The following is a 21546-nucleotide window of genomic DNA, read 5'->3' on the forward strand; positions in this document are numbered from 1 at the left end:
ATGAACTGATTTACGCTAGACTACTGTGCACTTCTGCATGTTTCCTAGCTGAATATTGTTTGAGAATTTGTTTACAAAATGGCTTAAATGATACACACTTGGCCTTATGCTGCGAGTGACCGATCCATCATGTTTAGGCTAATGCAAAGGCTGATTAAACCAGAGCTCTCTTCAGCAATAAGGAGTAAAGTAACTTGTCTAGGAAGTGCTGTATCATAAACATTTATTTTCTTTTTAACTAGTCACTGTAGAATAAAGACATTTTAAACAGCATTTGAGGTGTAGTTGTTTCATTATCTCTGACTGCCTCTAGGATATTGCCTGCAGCAAAATTAGCACAGCTATACAAATGGTATTCAAGAGACAGCTAAGGAGAGATGCCATGGCCAATATTTGGTTTCCTTAAATGTAAGCAGTATGCTGCTGTAACAAGTATTAGAAAGCAAGCAACAGCATGGCAATACAGCTTTGTAGGTGGGTTAATTGAGGGTCTTAATCCTCTTACACAGAAATTAACAACTTGGAACTCACACCAGCAGCATTAAAACAACCATTGTTTTCAAATGATGATGATGATGATCCAAAACAGAAAGCAGAATCTCTAAAGGATCTTAATCTAGAAGAAATAAGAAAGGCACGACAGCCAATGCTGGCCATTCCTTGCTGCACTGATTATTATATCAGAAGACTACAAAATTAAGACAATCGATTAAAAAATAGTACAGTTAGTAAACAAAGCAAAGAGAAAATTTGAGATTTTCTGCTATACTACAGAAAATGGAAGGAACAGACTGCATTAATTTTATCAAAATACAAATATGCAACTAGACTGGTTTTCCACAGCAGGATTTAAATTAAATTGCACATCATGTGTATGCTCCAAATCTGGCCATGAGAAAAGCAGCAACGACCTATACAAGTAAAGATGTAAATCATACCAGCAGAAAGCAATGCTCCTGACAAAGCTGTGGCAGAAAAGAAAAGTATTAAAAATTGGAGATAAAACAGTATTTCTGGCAAAACATTATTTACCGTACACCTGGCAGAAGAGAAGCAAGTTTATCCTAGCAATCAGGGAATGTCAAGAGGTAGGCATGAGATTAAAAATGATGTACACAGCTGTCTTTGGAATATGCCCCTCCCCCACACTTTTTTTTCAGAACATATTAAGGAGGAAATAAAGTTTATCCAAGAGACTGCGACAGCAAGCAGATGGGAACCTTGCTTCTTAATATTCTACAACAAAACCCATTAAAGACTTTATCAGTGAAATATATTCCACTTTTTCAAAAGAAAATACTTCAGAGCCAGAAAAAAAAAGAGCTGACTGCAAGAAATCAGGAGTACCTTGAACTTGAACTAGAGACTGGTGTTAAGGGATGAAGATCAGCAACACAAACTGAATAAATAAGAGACTATACAGCATCAATTCCACTGGATATAGGACAGATATATGAAATATGGTCTTGCACGAGAAATGGATGAGAAATACTGGAATTAGGTTGACTTGGAGGAGTACTAACTATGTATATCGTACATTAACCTCTTGTCCACTACCGTACTAACCATGTATGATCTCACATTCCCTGCAATAGTACTACCTATGTATATCGTACATTAATCTCTCTTCCGCCACTATACTATCATCTATATCCGTGCATTTTCTGCAGCCTCCATTAATCCTAATACTATCTATCCGTGACTAGGCATATAACTCTCGTCCAATGAACGCTACACCTGTATCGCGCCACACTTATTGAGAAACCCATACTTTGCATTCTTCTTAGACAATGATTCTTTGGTTAATACTCATTCTTATCCACCTGTGGGAGAACTGTAAAGCCCATTCCCTACTTTAAGTCATTAATGTTTAGAAGGCCACTGAAGGGGATAAAGTAACAACAAGTAAAACAGTTTTGTTCTTATTCATATTTACATGGACATCACGTAAATTACATGTTATATTGTAAAGCAGAGTTGTATACTGTGCAGTCAGGGGGTATTTTAAAAGTAAGGAGGGGAGTCTTCTCTGTGACTGCTTTATAAAATTAAGATATTAAAGCAAATAAGTACTTTTATTCAGCTGTAAGACATACAAGCTGTAACGACCCACCACTGGACCAGTAATCAAGGAGCATCGATCCTCACCACTGGCACCAGTGGGGGACGTAGACTAGGAGGATTACTGGTATACACACACAGTATTTCCAGATGCAGCTCTCTGCATTAAGTGTAATTTCCCTAAAGAGCGCACATACACCACCAGTCAGTTTGGGGCTGGTTTCTCAATCTTCCTGCAGATCCCCAATAAGACTTCTCACTGGCACAGCTATATAGTTGAGATCTCAGCTGAGTGACCAAGCCAAGACCCCCAGCACCCTCTGTCAAACCCGTGCTTCGTGCCTCTGCTCAAGCAGCTGACACGCACACTTTGAGGTTTGATTTACACTCACGCACACCTGGGAAAGGCTAGCACAGGTTTACTAGCTATGCCCCTTCTGCCCAGAGTAAAAGGTAGATATTACAGCAAATAGACACTCCTTATCAGCTACTTTAAGGCTCTTAACAAAGGATGTCCACTATTACTGTGCACTATTAATATTACCACAAATGGTAGTTTGACCAAGAGAGAGGCTATTAGGAGTGGCACACAGTGTCACCAAATATGCAAGTACTCTCAAAACTTAAACATTGCTACATAGATCAGCCACAATGAAATGTTTAAATATATTTAATAAATAATAAAAGAACAAGACAATACCAAATATATATTGACAGTGATATCAGAGTTCAAAACCACATGAAACATTTAAAGTAACACTGCAGGATAGTCTCAAATAAATAAAGAAAAAGATCTAAACTAAGATTTACTATATTCCTGACTGTATCTAAGAGAATTGTACCATAATCTAAAAGAATAGTTGTGTAAAATCTTACCATAACCATAGATATCCTTCTCTTCCATGTTGCAGTATTCTTACTGTGGGATCCTCCACCTCAGGTGACCCGAACGTCTGGCTCCAATGCAAAAGCTTAAGCCTGGTTGCTGCCAGGTGTGTGGGAATGTCACATGCAAGGTCATAAACCAGGGTCCTTAAATGTGACATCTGCACGCACAGACCCCAAAAGTGACTGCCCAGTTAGACAATAGTGTAAGGAGTGCCAAAGGGATTCCATCTAGACAGGGTAAATGTAATGAAGGAGGTTAGGTGGGTGGGAAGGAATACTGCAACATGGAAGAGAAGGACATCTATGGTTATGGTAAGATTTTACACAACTATTCTATGTCCTATTCCCATGTTGCAGTATTCTTACTGTGGGGAGAGTGCTACAGCTCAAGAGGAGGGAAGGGTGGTGAAAGTAGTTACAGATTCCAGGAATCCATGCAGGACTGCCCTTGCAGATCCTGCCCTGCCTCTGGAGACATGGTCCAATTTGTAATGTTTGGTGAAGGTATATACATAGGACCATGTGGTTGCCTTTAGAATGGTAGTTGTGTCCAGGCCTTTGAGGAAGGCCCCCGAAGAGGCCACAGCTCCTGTAGTGTGTGAAATGACTCCATAAGGCAAGTGTTTGCCGTAGTAGGAGTAGCACAAGGAGATAGTTTTCCTTATCCAAGTGAAACAGTTTGTCTGGATACCGGCTTGCCCAGGGCCCTGGTGTGGCAGGGCACAAAAAGTTGATTGGACCTTGATAGCTTTTGTTTTGTCCAAATAGAACCCTAATTGCCTGTGAACATCCAGGAAGTGGAGTACTCTCTCACTGTCATTCTGTGGGGAAGGAAAAGAAGGCTGGTAGGTGAACAGACTGATTAAGGGACAGCTCATTGACCACTTTGGGCATGAAGGAGGGATTCGTGTGAAGGGTCACCCTATATCTGTGGAAGACAGTGTAGGGTGGGGATGTCATTAGTGCTTGTAGCTCTGAAAAAGAGTTACTCGTAAGACAGTTTTCCATGTGCACATCTGCAGAGAAGCAGACATAACTGGTTCAAAGGCTGCAATCGTGAGTTTTTCTAGCATATAGTTAAGGTCCCATGGTGGTGGAACAGGTTTCTTTGGTGACCTAACATGCAGGACCCCTTTAGGAATAGCTTGACATCCAACCTGGAAAGTGTAGGTGTGTCCAGAGGTAAATAGTCAGAGATGTCAGATAAGTAGACCTTCACTGAAGAATATGAAAGGTCTGATTTTAAGACCTCACACATAGGCAAAGACTAGAGGAACATCCACTTGTAAGGGGTCCCTTTGCCTTTGGAGACACCATTTGGAGAATCTTTCCCATTTGGAAACATAGGATCTTCTGGTATTGGGTTTCTTGGCCTTCTACAGGATAGATGACACATCCTCTGTGTACCAGTGTCTGAAGGGGATCAAGAATTTATTACCTAGAGAGTTAAGCAGGGCATTTGCATGTGTGGGTGAATGATAGATTCCCTCTCTTGTGCGAGGATATCCAGCTTGTGAGGCAACTTGTAACCTTGGCTAGAGATTGAAGAAGAGGGAACCAATGCTGCATTGACCAATAGGGAGTCACCAGCAATATTCTCGGCTTATCCCTCTGGATTTTTAGAAGGACTTTCTGGATGAGTAGGAAGGGAGGGAAGGCATAAAGGAACGGTCTTCTCTGAGAAATGGAGAAGGTGTCCACTCTTCAGGCTAGTGGGGAGGGATCCCTGGAACAGAAAAAAACGTAACTGTCTTTTCTGGGGGAGGCAAACAGATCTATTTGAGGTGTGCCCCACTGGTGGACAATGTCTAAGAACATATCTCTATGCAAAATCCACTTGTGATGCAGGGAGAAGGATCTGCTGAGGGTATCCGCTTGACAGTTGTCCTGGAATGGAATATAGACTGCCTGCAGTGGGATGTTGTGTTGAGAGGCTAGCTCCCATGCCTGTACTGCTAGTCTGCAGAGTAGGAAAGACTTGCCCCCCCCCCCACTTGTTGATGTACCACATCACAGTTGCACTGTCTGTGACGTTTTGGAGGGGTCCTGATTGCATAAGAGGGAGGAAGGCTTATAAGGCTAGATGGACCCCAGTCATCTCCCTGATGTTGATATGCTTTTTCTGGAGGGAGGGCTGCCATTGGGCTTGCACCTCGAGGCCATTCATAGTTGCTCCCCAACCTAGATCGGAGGCATCTATATGCATGAATTGTACTGGGCTGGTGGGTTGCAGGGGTAGGCCTGGGTTTAGATGTACTTGCTGGATCCACCCCCTCAGTTCTGTTTTTAAGCATGGTAAGAAGGGTACCTGAAAACCCAAGGGGTAGCTGTGCTGTGACCACACATTTCTTAGGTACCACTGGAACTTCCTCATGTGTAGCTTGGCAGAAGGTAGTATAGGAATTGTGGCTGCCACGAGGCCTAGAAGGTGCATAAAATGCCTGGCTGAGAGATGAGTGACCAGGAGTATGTGGAAGTGGCCATCTAGGGAGGACACTTTGTTCTGGGGAAGGAAGGCCTTCATCAGGTCAGTTCTTATTCTGCAGCCCAGGAAGGTTTTGTCTTGGGCTGGAGTGAGGGGTGATTTTGCCAGGTTGAGAGTGAACCCCAAGCTCTGGAGTAGGGACATGGTGAATGGTAGATAATTCCTGAGAGTGATTTCCTCTTCTGCTAGAATGAGATCATCGTCTAGATAGGGGTAGATTTGGGGGCCCTTTGTTCTGCAGTAGTCTACTGCTGGGGCTAGGCACTTTATGAAGACTCTTGGTGCAATAGATACACCACAGGGCAAGGCAGTAAATTTAAAGTGTGAAGAGGGCCCAGCAAAAAGCAAACACTTGCTATAGTTTGGGTGGATGGGAATGTGGAAATAAGCCTTTTTTCGGTCCAAAGTGGCCATGAAAGCTTTGGGTGGCAATAGTGGAAGAAGGCCTTGTCGTGACAGCATTCTAAAGAAAGGGATCTTCAGAAAGAGATTTATAAAGGATAAATCTAGGATGGGCCTCCAAGGCCCATCCTTTTTGGTACTAGGAATAACATGGAGTAAAACCCCCTCCCTTCATGGCCTAAGGGGATGTTTTCTATGGTCCCCTTGGCGAGATGTTCTTGGATAACCTGAGGGATTAGGTGTAGCTGATTTTTGGGAGGGAAGGGGATGCCTTGTGGAAAGGGTTTTTCCTGCCAGGACATGAAGTATCCTTTTTCCACTACTGCCACAACCCATTGATCTGTAGTGACTTTTTTTCAAAGGGGAAGACAGTGAGAGAGATGAGATGAGAGGGGAAGATGGTTGGGGCAGTCCCACATTATTATTTCTTCTTGAAAGGGCTGCCTCGTGGTAGGTTGAGGATGGGCTGTCCTTGGGGAAGATGCCTTCCTGGACCCCTTCCTATGCCTGGAAGTGAAAGAGGTGGATGGAGTTGGGACTCTTCTGACAAAGGAGGGTTTTTTTTTAGGGTAGTTCCTAAAAAAATTTAGGGAATGGGGAACTAGCAATTGTTTTAGGTCCTGAAGCTCCTTACTTTTTTCCTGGAGACTTTTAAACAGTTCAGCAGACTGTTTGCCAAACAGCAAGCTGCTGTCCCACTGCAGCATCCAAAATCTTGGTTTTGAAATTTTCAGGAAAGGGCTGAAAGCCTAAGCCAGGATTACCTGTGCAGAACAGAAGCGGAGGCTGCAGACATAGTGGAGACCTCAGCTGCATCACAGCTGCACTTTATAGTGTGTCTGGACATCTGAGATGACAGGGACAGCTTAGATGCTACCTGAGATTTGTTGGAAGAGTCAGGCATGGAGGATAGCAAGGAGGATGCCTGAGAGATCAAATCTAGGGCATATTTGACAATATGGGTCTGGTAATTCATAGCCCTAAAGGCTAGTGAAGAAGATATATAAATCTTTTTGCCCAATGTGTCCATGACTTTGCTGTCCTTGTCTGACTGCAAGAGGGAGGAGGAAGATACAAGTCTAGACAGTTTGTCTGGGGCCACTGCAATGACTGTTGGATCCACCATTGGTGTATTTACGAAGAATATGTGCTCATCAGGAACCTTGTAAAAATGGTCAGGTCTTTTAGGAGCTGGTGGCTGAGATTCTGGTGTCTTTGATGCTGATGCAAAAGCATCTAGGTAGGCTGGAATCACAGGAGGGATAGCGGAGGGCGAGGACGATTCCACCTGGAGTAACTCAAAATACCTTTTTTTGGACTTCTGTCATCTGGGTTGCATCCCACTTGAAGTACTCCCTCATTTTAGTAACTGCTTCCCCAAAAGTGATGTCTTGGGGGAGGGGGGGGGTCACCCTCAAGGGAGTCCTCATCTGGACTATAGTAGTCCAAAGGAGAAGCTATTTGTGAGGCAATGTGGCAGCAGGAGAGGCTGAAGGCCTGCAGCAAGGACTGGGAGAAGTTATTCCAGTCTGGATGCTCTTCAGAGGAAGCAGACAGATGCTTAGTTTTTTTGTTTCCTCTTAGGAGTGGATTTACCAGAGACAGAGGGCCTAGTATCAGGGATATGGCTTGCAGGTGATGGTTCAGATTCCTGGACTGCAGGTGGGCGTCAGATGGAGCCTGGTTCCCTCTCGAATCGGCCAAAGCAGGAACAAATTACGAGGACGCCCACTGGCGCTTTCGAGGCAGCTTCCAAGAGGGTAGTCGGTGAAAGCGCCGGTTCTGGTGGATGTTCCTCAACCCCTAAATCGGCAGCTGGTGGGACATCCGACATCGGAGGGACAGAAGTGGTAGGCCTGGTAATCTTGGCTTTCTTTTTAGGTGGCTCCACCATGATGGCCGACTCCGGATCCATACATAGGGCTAGGCATTTTATCCTCTGGTTCTCAAGGTAAAGTTTTAAGGCTGACAGATGACTATGGAGAGTTTCCAATATGAATGACTGGCAGCTACTACAGGTGGCATGGGCGTGCTCCTGGCCTAGGCAGAAAAAAGTTTGTGCAAGTCTTTGTGTGGAAATTGACATCCGCACCTATATTTCCCCTTTCTAGCTGACAACAGCTCAGAGGTAACAGCAAGCAACCTAAGCTCAAGCAAGAAAAAGGTTTTCCCCAACAGGGTACTTATCTTTAGATGTCTTGAAGACAGTGGAGCGCAGCAATTGATCTGAAATTCGACTGCGGCAGAGAAGTTATGAGGTCTGTGCGTGCAGAAGTCACATTTAAGGAACCTAGTTTCTGGCCCTGCGTATGACGTCCCACACACCTGGCAGTAACCTGGCGTAAGCTTTTGCATTGGAGCCAGACGTTTGGGTCGCCTGAGGCAGAGAATCCCACAGTAAGAATACTGCAACATGGGAATAGAAGGACATCTTACTAATACAGCAAGGCATACGTGGGTGAATGGATCTTGTTGTCAAGTCCAAGACATAATGCAGAGTGCTGTGTCTTACTAAGATACTTCTCAAAATAATATCTAAAATATTAGTGCTGGGATAGCTTGCAGAATGACATCACATGACAAAGCAGAGGCTCTTCTGTTCAATGTGGAACAGCCCGCTGTTCCGCACTGAACATAAGAGGCTTCCCCTTTACCATTTTTGATTGGTTCATATGAGCCAATCAAGAATCACAAAGCGGACCCTCTTCTGTTCAATGTGGAACAGCAGGCTGTTCCGTGTTGAACAGAAGAGGCACCCCTTTGGGATTTTTGATTGGCTCGTATGCTGGCATACGCGTCAATCAAATACCGGTTGCTTGAGTCCCGGATAATGGGGGATTTTACTGAACCTGTAAAATACACAGACAAGAGCTTCTCCTCAGATCTCTGGCAGATGCTGGAAGTCATAAAACAATTGCATTCCTTCATGCTTTCAAGACTAGCAATTAGTTCACCCTAAAGACAATACAGAAAGTTTCCTAGTACAGACATTGTGTCTCTTGCTGCACTGAAAACTGAAAGTTATAATCTTTTATGGTCTAGCCATAAAGTAATTTAATTTCAATTATTTTTCTGAAGTTTGCTGGACTGAAGTTAGCCTCCTGTATTCCAGTTTCCACTGTTAAAATATATGCATTTAAACCGTTACAATAGTGCATGCACATTTCTGTTCTCTTCCAGCAGGGGACGCTGTGGATGCATTTCAAGCAAAAACACTTAAAAAAAATACCTTTTCAACACACGTCTGTATGAACCAGTTTGATATACATGACATACAGTTCTAATATAGTTGTAACACCAAGCATCTTTTATAAATCATGCCGATATTCACAAATGACATATAATTATTTACAAAATTCCAGCTGGCTTTGATGGCAGTATCTCCTTTCATCATACAAGCTTTACACAAATAAGATAAGAGATGCTGGAAAGAAACAAGTTATTGTTAATGTAAAGCTGCAAGGCGACCCTCTGGTCCTCTGATGTTTGTTTCTGGGGCAACAGTGCAGTATGCACTCTCTCCCTCTAGCATTCATTTGGCCAGTAAACAGGCTATGAAGCGGAGGTTTCTGGTGGCTAGTACACCAAAACAGTAGCAATATCCTTTTGTGATAACTACACTTGTGATGCTGGAGGAAATTAGAAAAAAATAGAAGTTAATTACACCTAATTAACTAATTAGTTAATTGGGAACTAAAATCCTGCCTTCATGCCACAACAATTTGTGAGTAGGCCTGCCTAGAAATAAAAGACAATATCCTACAATCTACCTCCATAAAGGCTAACCCAGGTGAGGCTGTAGTCATCACAGACATTACAACAAAGGGCAGACAACCTAAGGCTTTCTTACCTCGGTCACAATAAGAAATCGTGGTTCCAGTATATTTTGGTTTTGTAGTTTTACAAAATACACAATAAGAAATAGTTAAGAAGTGACAAGTACAATCCAGCTGATCAATGCAATAAGCTACAGAAAAAAAGACACCCAAACTGGGTACTCATCAGTGGAAGTTACACAGACAAAAATGATGGACAGATGTACTACTACTGCTTCAGCAAAAGAGAACTAAAAGATGCCATGGGCTGCTATATCTCTTTTAGCCAGTCATTAAGTCTGATATTTTGGGTCATAGTAGAAACACGGGTCTGCTTGAAACATCCACGGTGCGTCTTTCAGCTTTTCCCGGTTAGGGGTCGCCACAGCGGAACTCCGGTCCGCTAGTGATTGGCAGTTGATTTTTATGTGCTGAGTTGCTAGCCCTAACGCACAACCTTCAACGAAGGTATGTCCATTCACGCATGTCTCCACACAGAAGACGCTCTAGCTGAGAGTCGAACCGGTCAGCGTCTTACTGTGAGGCGACAACGCTACCGCAGCACCACCACCACCGCGGATCTGCTTGAAACATCTATAAGCTATGTAAATAAGGACACAAACAACAGCAGTGACTCCTGTTAATAAACACATATACTCTGTTGTAAGCTATGTCAGGAATTTGTGGCTATGCAACCATAATTGTGCTTCTGTGCACTATAACACTGCTTATAACTCTACTATAGCATATACCTCACAAAGAGAATCCATGGCCTCCAACACCTGTCCTATGCAGACTCAAATCACTACCACTCTACTCGGTATCGCACAGATTGCTCAGGGGTGATCTGTGTCTCGCCTACAAGGTAATCTCAGACCCTTCCCTACTAGAGATGCTCCATATCTGCAAGTCTAACTCCTCACTCACTACTCGCTCAAAAGGCCTGAATCTAATAGATGACATCAACAAAACCTGCTGGAGAGACAGGTTTGTCTCCCAGAGGCTGCCCCGTGTCTGGAATAGACTTCCCATACATGTCAGAGCACCTCATTGACCCTCTTCAAGCGCAACCTTGATGAGTGGATGGGAAACCACAAATTTGTCCCAAGGGTTCCACCTGTGTCTGTCTCTGACAGGGGTGACAGGTGCTGACTGAGGTTTCCTTTTGGGGATGAACACTTGGCTAGACTTGTAAGGGGCCCCATGGCCATTAGCCTAGTAACATCATACGGTCCTACGATTTACTATTATCCAAACTTGGAAATAACAGTGTTTTTGACTGCTGTAAAGTTGCAGTAGTACTGGTGTTCCCAAATAATCCACTAATGAAGTAATCTGTAATGTGATACTCAAAAAGATCACCATGTTAATGCTTCAAGTGTTACTACTGTGATTCAGCAAAAAAAGTGATGACACATCACCATCTACTGGTATGCACCTTACTTTAAGCTTTAAGAATTGATTAGACTGTAATATACTGGAATTAACTGGAAACAACTGAAATGAGACTGAAACGAAAGTCTATCTGTTAATTACCCAAACTTGTGCTGAACAAGTGCCAGTCCCTCCTTTATGGGCCAATTCTTGTGTACTTTTCAGAATGAATTCTCCAAACACTGTAGTTCATTTAATAAGGTTTTATTAGATCTTCACAATATCCGAATACTGTCTTCAATAACATTGCTGATAAACAATAACAGTCTGTAGAAATGCTGGAATGCTGGTTAGTAATAACAGTGCTGCTAAATATAGCCAAAGTTTCTGCATGTTATTCTGATTGCCCTGAATAATGTAAACAGAAACTGTCTTTATTTGATCCATCTTCTGTACTCAGGCTAGAGTGTCTGTATTGCAGCTTAATCCTTTCTGTATGTCATGTCGAACTAACAGACTGACCTTAACTGACTTCTCTAACTGTATCGGAAGTGTATTTTAATAATACCAAAACCCTGTAATGCTTTACATGCCTTCTTAGCCTTGGTAACCTTTGTTTCCAGGCCTGGTCTTAATCTAACATTCCATTAAAGAACATTCTGTAGCTGGCAATATTGCATCTTTCCTTTGAGAAAAGAACATTCTGTATTTTCTGCACATTTCGTGCTTAGCTTTCCTTTCTAATAAACTGTCTTTTCTAAAATGTCTGACACTACATATTTTACCTTTTAGTCTGCATAATGTCTAATAACTACTTTGGAGATCCCTAATCTAACACAACCTAAATACACAGTCTGCTTAATTGAGCATGGCCACCTTATATCACTGTACTTGTTTTCAGTTCTGTCTGCATACAGCTTGCATTGAAAATGGGATAATTTTGAAACAGTGCATTGGCTAAAGCTTTATGCACATTTGGTAATCATACAAAAATACTCTTACTAACCTACTTTTGCTTTTTTACTACAGTTGGACACTTTCAGTTTAGTGCTGTCTATATGTAAGAGTGCGAAGTACTACAACAATCTCGGTGCAGTACTTAATTTACTTTTATTACTTATGGGGGGAAAAACAAAACACTGCTGATCTACTGTGTAGTCTCTTATCTGATAGCTGAATGTATGTTTGCTGACTGTTTCTTAGAGTAGTCAAAGTGCAAATACGTCAAAGACATTCTGAAGAGCTTTTAAAGTTTTTAATTGGTCTTTGTTGACAAATCACTTGAAAAGATGAGAGCATACCAATTTTTTTTTTTTGTGTGCGTGTGTGTGTGGGGGGGTCTGTGCATTTGCTACAAGGCTGCAGCAGTTTTTGTAGAAAAGACAGAAAACAAAAGGAGTCGTGAAAGAACTGGTCTAAGACTTCTTTACCACATGACTGCCATTTGATTACGGCCTGCTCTAATTAAGAATACAAGGCAGACAAAGCTGTCTGAAGGGACACTTCTGGTCTGCTGTTTCTCATTTCGTAATCAATGTGCAAAATAATTCTGATGCAGCTCAGAAGTCAAATTTGTAAAAAGAAGATAACTCTAACTGTAAAATGAGAAATCCAGAGAATATAACACACTAACATGAATCACGAGATAAAATACAGACTTAAATAAAACACAGGGTCAATGTAGACTGGAACTTAAAAAAAACAGTATCAAAATAAGAACTTTAATTTTTTTAAGTTTTACAATTCAAAGCTACAAAGATGAGTACTTTAGCCCAAGTCGGTCTCTACTTACACTTCTTATACTGTAATATATATAGTCTACTCCAAATAAGAAAACTAAACTCTCTTGCCACAAATTTTATAACCTCACAGCTAGATTCAGAAAATGTCACTGAAGTGCAACACTAAAATTCATACTTCACATTTCTGAGTGGGTTCTCTCTCCCTTGGTAAGCTTGCACCCTTAAAATAGATGCAAGATTCCATACAGGTTCTATTAACTCCTAAGACAGCAAGTTTTGTGCAGTTTACATTTGTTAGCATTTCTACATCTCAAGGAGAGCACATTTTTGCCATTATTCAGTCTTACCTTTTTAAATCATCAAATACATCTGGAAGAAGAAAATTTAGAAGTGACCACAGCTCTGACAGGTTGTTTTGCAGAGGGGTTCCAGTCAGCAGAAGTTTATTGTCACAGGGGAAGGATTTTAGCTCACGAATAAGGCGACAGTTCATGTTCTTAATCCTGTGTCCTTCATCAACTATTAAATACTTCCAGTAAGAACGCTAAAAAGAAAGAAAACAAACAGTTCTGAAGGCCAACTAAGATTTTAAATGACAATCTCAGTTGTTTATGTTGTGCTCAGCACTACTATTTTAATTAAAATCTAGGGAAAAATAAGTAAAGTTTCTAGAGTCTCCCCCTCACTTTCACAAAACATATACACACTGAATTCTACTAAACTTTCAAATAACTTTTGCACAGACTTTACACCACTGAAGGGGCCATTCTATTCTATTTACATTCTGCAAGACACAGTACCTCAAGGACAGCAGAGAATATTTAAGATATGGGAAGTGTCACCAACTTACCTATACAAAGGACTAGTACTCTTTCTAAAACCTACCGATTCTGTTGAAGATTGTGAAGCCTTTCTCAGCTACTTATGTGATCATTTTTTTACAATTAAGTTATTAGAAATAAATACCCTAAAACTTCTATTTGTGCTGCTGAATCATTTCAAACCCCCAATGCCTACGTTTTTCCTTCCACACGGTATTATGTTTCTTTTCTCTGCATCAAATCAAGGTTTCCAATGTACCCCACATCCCAAAGGCATGCTGATAAGTGAAATGGCTATCCTGCAGACTGCTTGTAGGGGTGTGCAGTATGTGCGTGCACAGCAAAAGACAAGACATCATGAAGTAGTTCAATGACTTAACCACTTCTTGCCAGGCAAGGCTTCACCTGTAACCTGAAAAGGACAATGCAGGTATAAGAAAAACTAATTTCACCCAAGGTTACAAATATAAAAAGCAATCTACAGACGTTTCGCTAATATTTACTCTGACACAAAAAATAATTTCCTTTTCAAGAATTTTGGTCCAAAGTGAATTTAAATAAAAAAAAAAAAAAATAACCCAGTAATCTCTTGTCATCTTACATCTACCTTTTTCTTGTATATCATTGGCTTTCAGTTCCCTCTGCAAGAGATGATGCTTGAAAGCTTCCTTTTCAGACTCATCTCTAGGAAGTACATCCAATAAATAACATGTTCTCTTCAAGAACTTATTTTTTACAGTACAGGAGTTTCAAAACAGAAGGAATTTTGTTCATGATCACCACTCTAAATAAAAATAGACTTCAAATGAAACACGCAACTGTATTATCACAAAATAAATGAAACAAACTTCACTAACAGTTAGTGATGGCTGATTACATGCACAAAAATTAATGCAGATTTATTTTAACCAAAACAGAATATCAAACTTTTATAAAGGATGGGAAGTTTGGAAATAAGATACCAGACAAATAACTTTTGAAAAAAGAATAATAATTGGTTAAATGGATGGGAATTATCAGATGGAAACGAGAAAAGTCAGATATTTAAAACAGTGTCCTTCTAGGCACAGTATTCCACTTAGATATACAGATGTTAAATTTGTGTCTTCTCTTGAGAAAAATACACACTCAAACAACCTGGAGAAATGCTCACATCAAAGTCTGATCAAACAATCAGAAGGGGCAATAATAGTAGTATTAAAACTATTTGTATAAAAAAATGAAGGGACTGTTGGTTTTTAACTTAAAAACTACTAAAGCTCACGTGTTTTATCCTGCATAAATTAAATTATTCCTGACTACAGCAGATGCACTGTTAAATTCCTTGGAAGAGGCTCTCCTGAGATTCAGGAAAAAAAAATCTAGTGTGGAGCTGTGGTGAGACCAGCACTATTAGCAGTCAGGTAGTTAGCTAATTAGATGAATCCCAGCTATTCCTTATTCTTGATAAAGCTAATTCTTTCTCCTGAGAAAGTACCACCTGATTAGCTACCATCTACCTAAATTCAGAGTATCTCTTTAAATACTTCATCCATAAATCAATATGGTCTACTTTAGTAGTTTCCCCTCAAGTGTTTGGCAGTGCCCCATATAAATGCAGGCACCCTGAGTTGACATTTTTCCTGTATAAGTACCCTTGAAATTTCACCAATATCTAGTTGTACATAGAGCAAGCACTGCCCCCTGAATTGCAAACCAGATACAACTAACTTTACTTTATACTCTGAAGTCTAATCAATAAAAAAAATTCCTGTTGCCATGAGTATGACGTTTCCCACGATCTCCATTACCAGATTGGTGGATATGAGGATTCTGATGCAATGCAGAAATTGCCTTAGGTTTGCAGACAACCAGCTAATTCTCAAACAAACTGATAAGGTATGTGAGAGGTTTACGAAATGTCACTGGAGGCAAAGCTCTCACATAAAAGTACTCCTACTGTCAATCAGGGTGTCAGAAGTACATATACTGCATACATCACACAGAGTAAGTGCTGAGGCACATAAATGTAATCTTCCTAAATCCCCAAAACATCCTAGACAAAGTACACATTAACAAATGCCCTCAGCTGCCCAGAATGTGCTCTTTCAAAACACTCACATCAACACATACAGCCACATCTCATGGAACTTCTACTTCTAAGTCTACAAGGCAAGCAACTACACAAGCCAACATTCTGGTCATTGGAGACTATTGTGAGACACACTGATGTCCCTCTCACTAGAATGAGTAAGGAAAAAGCCATAGTCAGCTGCTAATCAGGGGCCAGGATCTACCATATTATGCATGCACTTGGGTCATTAGACCACAAGTAGCAGAATGACTCAGTCATAGTCCATGTGGGTGTAAACAATATATATGAAGAGAGATTACGGACCTCTCAGAATTTGTGTCCCAGGCTGATAGGGCTGTAATATTCTACCTTCTCCAAAAATTATGCTAGAAGATGATGACATTTAATAATTGACTTGGTTTCTGGTGTCATTCTAAGGGGTTGCAATATTTGCCAGTATGGAAGGAGATGGTGAGCAGACTACACTGCTTTGCTAGGGAGTGTCTGCACATCTCCCAACACTAATTTTCTTCCACGAAGAGCTGACACAAAACAAATAACCTGCATCAGAGCCATGAGCTAAAATCTCAAGAAATGCATAATAGTATCCCTTTGAGAAGTCTTCTACCCCTGGTAACTATCATATTGACAACATACCCCCAAGAGTCAACCCAATAGTCAGGGACTGGGCCTTTGACCACCATGTGTCTACAGCAGTGAGCAAATCATGCTATGTTGTGCAAATTATAAACAAAGGTATGTTATCTAGGTCCATGGAGATCATTATTCCACTGCATTTGGAATTCATCAGACCTACCACGGAGTGCAATGTCCCCTTTGGTAGGTACCTAACTTGGCACATCCAACAATTGGAATGTCCATAACAGTTTCTCACTAAAAGAATACAGGTGTAAGTAACATGTCCCGTGCAGACTGCCTCAAAGCCCTAGCCCTGCATTCTGCCTCATACAGGCTGCTGAGGGGAGACCTATGCCTGACATACAAGACATTGATGACCACATCCCGATGAACCACCAACATATCTGCAAAACAAACATCACCTAAATTACCTGCACTAAAGACTTAAATCTTGCCTGTGATAAGAATAGGAAGTATTGGAGAAGCCTTCTTTGAAACAGGCTGTGACGTCCCCAGTATGGGCCAGTAATCAAGGAGCCTCAGTCTTCACCACTGACACTGGAGAAGGACATTCACTTGGATTACAAATGGATACACTCAGTATATTCAGATGCCGACCTCTCTGCATCAAGCACAATCTCCCTTAAGAGCATACAAGGAACACAGTCAGCCCGGGGTCTGGGTTTCTCTCTTTCTCTCCTCCCAGGTCCCCAGTAAGGCTCCCCACAGGCACAGCTTCAGAGTTAAGCCCTCAGCTGGGTGTCCAAGCCAAGTCCTCCATCACTGTCTCTCTCTCTCTCTCTGTGAAACCAGTGCTTCATGTCCCTGCCCAAGTAGCTGACAGACGCACACACACAAACTCACACACACGCGCACACACACAGGAAAGGCTGGAACAGATTACCTGCTCTACCAACTTTGCCCAGACTATAAGGCAGCTTCACTGCCACCAGTCAGTTACTATAGGGCTTTTTATAAGGGCATCCAATTATACCGAGTGAAATTAATATTAATACAAATGGTAATGATGACCAAACAAGCCAGGCTTTCAGAAGGGGCCAGAGTGATCACCAAATAAATGTGTGCAAATACTCTGAAAACTTAAATATTTTCTAAAAAGGACCAGCCACAATGAAAAGTTTAAAAATATATATAATAAATAATAAAAAGAACATGAATATACTAAATATCTATTTATAGTAAACACCAGAGTTTCAGACACAGGAAATAGTAAATATAACACTGACGGAAAGTTTCACACAGATACAGAAAGACAGTATTTAGCTAATCTTACTATCTATTATTGACTAAAATAATTACTGTTCCCTAGTTAAGTTACTTACTACTACAAGGCAAGACAATGTAGGTGACTGTCTTTCTAGTCAGGTTTCCAAGAACAAACTGCCCCAGTCTCCTCTAATATTAAAACCTTATTTCTGTATAGAATGACATCACACACATCTGGTCATCTAACTTCTGATTCCTACACTATTATCAACACTAGAAGCTGCTAGGGTTTAGCACCTATGTGCCACCACACATATCTGGAGCTTTTTTAAGATCTGCTGCATAATCTGGAAGCCATAAAACAATAACAGCATTTCACTATTCCTACAGGAGCTACAAACTATTCTCTAGCACAAACACTGCATCTCTGGCTCCCTTCAAAACTGTGGGGTAACATATTTATGGCTCAACCAATTAAATAGTTTAATTTTTAAGAATATTTTTTTCAAAGTCAGGTGGATTAACCTCTTTTCTTCCAGTATATTCTGTTACAATGTATACATTTAAACAGCTGAAATAATGCATGTACATTTCTTTCCGCCCGGCAGGAAACAATGTAGATACATTTTAACACGAGCAACTTTACAAAGACATTTTAAAGGCAAACATCTGTACAAATCAGTTTGATACAGAAATTATATACAAATCTTTACAAAATTCCAGCTAGCTGAGCTGGCATATGTTACACATCCACTGCCCTACTTCTGGCATGGCTGGCCAGCCGTACCTCCTATTGCCACGCAGGCATCCCATACATGTAAAGCAGAATTCCTCCCTAACCCAACTTATGTGCAACTTGGACAACTACATGGAGAACAGGAAATTCATTCCTAATTTGGCACCAAAATGTGTCTAATGATCAAAGACAGCCTGTAAATGGGTAATCTCTCAGGCCTCTGCTTGTAAATGTCTCTTCTCCCAAGCCCCTGCTTACACTTATCACGGCTATGAGAACTTGTCAGAGATTTGGGATGCATGGCTAGGCTTAAAAAGGCTCCAGTGGTTATTAGCCTGAACCTAAGAAAGACCTTCATTTGGTGGAGAGGAATGGTGTTTTGTTTCTGCAGCACACATGTTGGATGACTTTACTGCTTCTTTACCTTTAATAGAGCAGGATACATCACAGCTGGAAGAGATGAGCTGCACAATGAAGGCAATGCACTACATTTCCTTTCCATTACATTTGCTCTATTAATCTGAAAGTCTAATTGCTTACAAAAATGTACAACATGATTGCATTGCTAAGGCATGGCATGAAGTGTAGACATCAAATAGCAGCACTATCATAATGTGTTAATTAGCACTGATTTTATATATTTACAATTTGTTAAATGGGCAGGTAGGCTGGTCCAGAGACACTTTTCAAATGCAATCTGGCTCAGAGGCAAGCAATAAGTGGGAAAGTACAGTTGTGTAAAATCTTACCATAACAGTTGATGTCCCTCTCTTTACTGTTGCAGTATTCTTCACTAAAGGGATCGTCTGTCAAGGGTAACCCAATGTCTGGCCAGTAAACCAAAGCCTAAGGATTTCAAGGACATCATACACCACACACATGTTCCTTGTTCAAGGGGTAGAGCATAAGGGGGACGAACATACCGCAACTTAAAATCCTTAAGACGAACAACAGTCCAAGGAGAACAGGAGGAACATGCGCATGCAGAAAGAAAAAAAAGGAGGAGTAATGAAAAGGGGGGGGTAGGGAGGGACTGAATACTGCAACAGTGAAGGACATTTACTGTTATGGCAACATTTTACACAACTGTACTATGTCCTTCCGTATCACTGTTGCAAGCATTCTTCTCTAAGGGAGAGTGCAAAAGCTCAAAAGGAAATTTGGGAGGAGGAAGGCCCTGCAGAGTCCTCAAGAAACCCATGCAGGATAACTCTGGCAAAGCCAGCACTTGCTCTGGAAACAACATCCAATGTGTAATACTTACTAAAGATATGGACAGAAGTCCAAGTAGCAGCCTCAAGGAAGGAAATTATATTCAATTACTTTGGAAAAAGGCAGCCCAGGAAACCAGAGCCCTGGCAGAATGAGCCTTTACAGAAGCAGAAAGACTTTTCCCATGAAAGGAAAGTAACAAAAGGAAATGGCATTAGAGATACATGAAGAAATGGACTGCTTAGAAACAAGACAAACAAACCTTGAGATCTAGGATGAAAATAAAAAAGCTGCTCAGACTTGCAAATGGCTTTAGTCTTATCTAAATAGCATCGGAGCTGCCAATGCAAATCCAAAGTGCGAAGTACCTTCTCACTAACGACTGCAGAGAAGGAAAAAAAAATGGGGGCAAAATAAAAATTAAACACTCACCAAAACTATGCATCTGTGTCATCCGTTATCATTCTTCCTCAATGTGTGGGTCTTGGTCTTGGATTCGACCTTTGGATCAGACTCTGCAGCTTTCTCTAGAATACAGGAGTTGACTCTTGAGCTCCTCCCTTTATCCATAATGCACCTGAGCATTGCATTACCTCAGACTGAGTTTGCTGCTACTGTAAGTATTGCTTAAACAGAAAACATTGTCATGGTACTGTATATAAAATAGTAACAGAACAGGGGCTCAAACAGGAACTGTGGTTCCTAACCAAAAACTTCATGAGGTCACTCCCAAAGATATGGATGGGGAAAGGCGAGGGGGAAGCTCAGGAAGAATGAAAATGGACAACACAGATGCATAGTTATGGTGAGTACATAACTTTTATATCTGATGATGTCATTTTCATTCGTTCCTCATGTATGGGACAGATTCCCCAGCTACAGTAACCTTGGGTGACCCTCATGGAAGGATGTTCCGGAAAACCGCAGAACCAAATGCAGCTCTGTTTCTGGAGAGGATATCCAACTTGTACTCAGCAATAAAGTACGAGTACTGGACCAAGCGGCAGCTGCACAATCATCATCAACCGAGCTCTTGCCCAAAAAGCAGCTGATGTAAATATTGACCCAGTTAAATGTGTTTTTGGTTGTCTTGGCAAGGTTAAACCTCTTGAAGAGTAAACATGGGAAATACAATTTGTTATCCATTTGGTTAGCATAGTTTTTGATACTGGATTTCTGAATTTGTTCTTGGTAAATGAAACAATTGATCATTTTTTTCTAAAATCTTTCATCGTATGAAGATAGGAGCAAAGCTACTTATGTACATCTAAAAGGTGACACATGTATTCTCCTTTACTGTCAAAGTTAGGAAAGAAAACTGGCAAGTTGATGACTTGATTGAGGTTTGTTTCTGAGGCAACTTTGGATAGAAAGGTAGGATTAGTGCACAGGGTAACCCTGTCTTTATGGAAAATCAAACAAAGTGGTTTGGAACAGAGTGCTTGGAATTTAGAGACTCGCCTTGCAGAAGGTATAGCCACAAGAAAGACTGTTTTCCAAGAAAGGGATTTGAGATCTCTTTTAGCTGAGGGATCAAAGGGTGGTCGTACTAAACTTTGTGGTACAACAGTAAGATCCCAAGGTGGAGTAGGATCCTTTATCGGGGGGGGGGGGGTGCCTAACCAAAAAGATACCGCTAAGAAATCCCTTACATACCTTGGATAAAGCTAAAGGGAAAGCATGATTTCTGATGTGGAAGTTAGAGATTGCGGCCAGCTGAACTCTGATGGTGGAGAAAAACGTCCCACCTTGAAAAATAGCGGCAAGAAAATCTAAAATAGCAGGGACTGGAGCGGTGAAAGTATCCAACTCTCTCTGCTGAGCCCAAAAAGAAAATCTTTTCCATTTACTTAAGGGGGCCATGAGGATTACCTTGTTCTTTAACCGGAATGCTTTCTGATGGAATTTGGGAATTAGGGGCAGGGGAGGGTTAGCATAAAGAAGAATGGAAGATCAATCGTGGACCACAGCATGTCTGCCACTGTCCCTGTGGGGGAATTAGGGTAAAGAATCTGCTGCATTTGTTGCTGAGGGAAGAAGCGAATAAGTCGCAACAAGGTTGACCCCATTTCTGGAAGATCATGTTTGCCA

At 41.2% G+C, this 21546-nt stretch overlaps 1 protein-coding gene across 1 annotated transcript in view; it reads right to left on the reverse strand.

Annotated features, from left to right (window-relative positions):
- HELLS (helicase, lymphoid specific) overlaps positions 1–21546 on the reverse strand; it is a gene marked incomplete in the record, with an annotated part of 1428613 nt that overhangs the window by 927378 nt on the left and 479689 nt on the right. The window contains 1 exon segment of the mRNA XM_044056152.1: positions 13115–13311. Coding sequence (XP_043912087.1) covers positions 13115–13311 — 197 coding nt within the window.

This window comes from Protopterus annectens, chromosome 14.part0, assembly GCF_019279795.1.
Source record: "Protopterus annectens isolate FY-2018-M chromosome 14.part0, PAN1.0, whole genome shotgun sequence".
Lineage (NCBI taxonomy): Eukaryota > Metazoa > Chordata > Ceratodontiformes > Protopteridae > Protopterus > Protopterus annectens.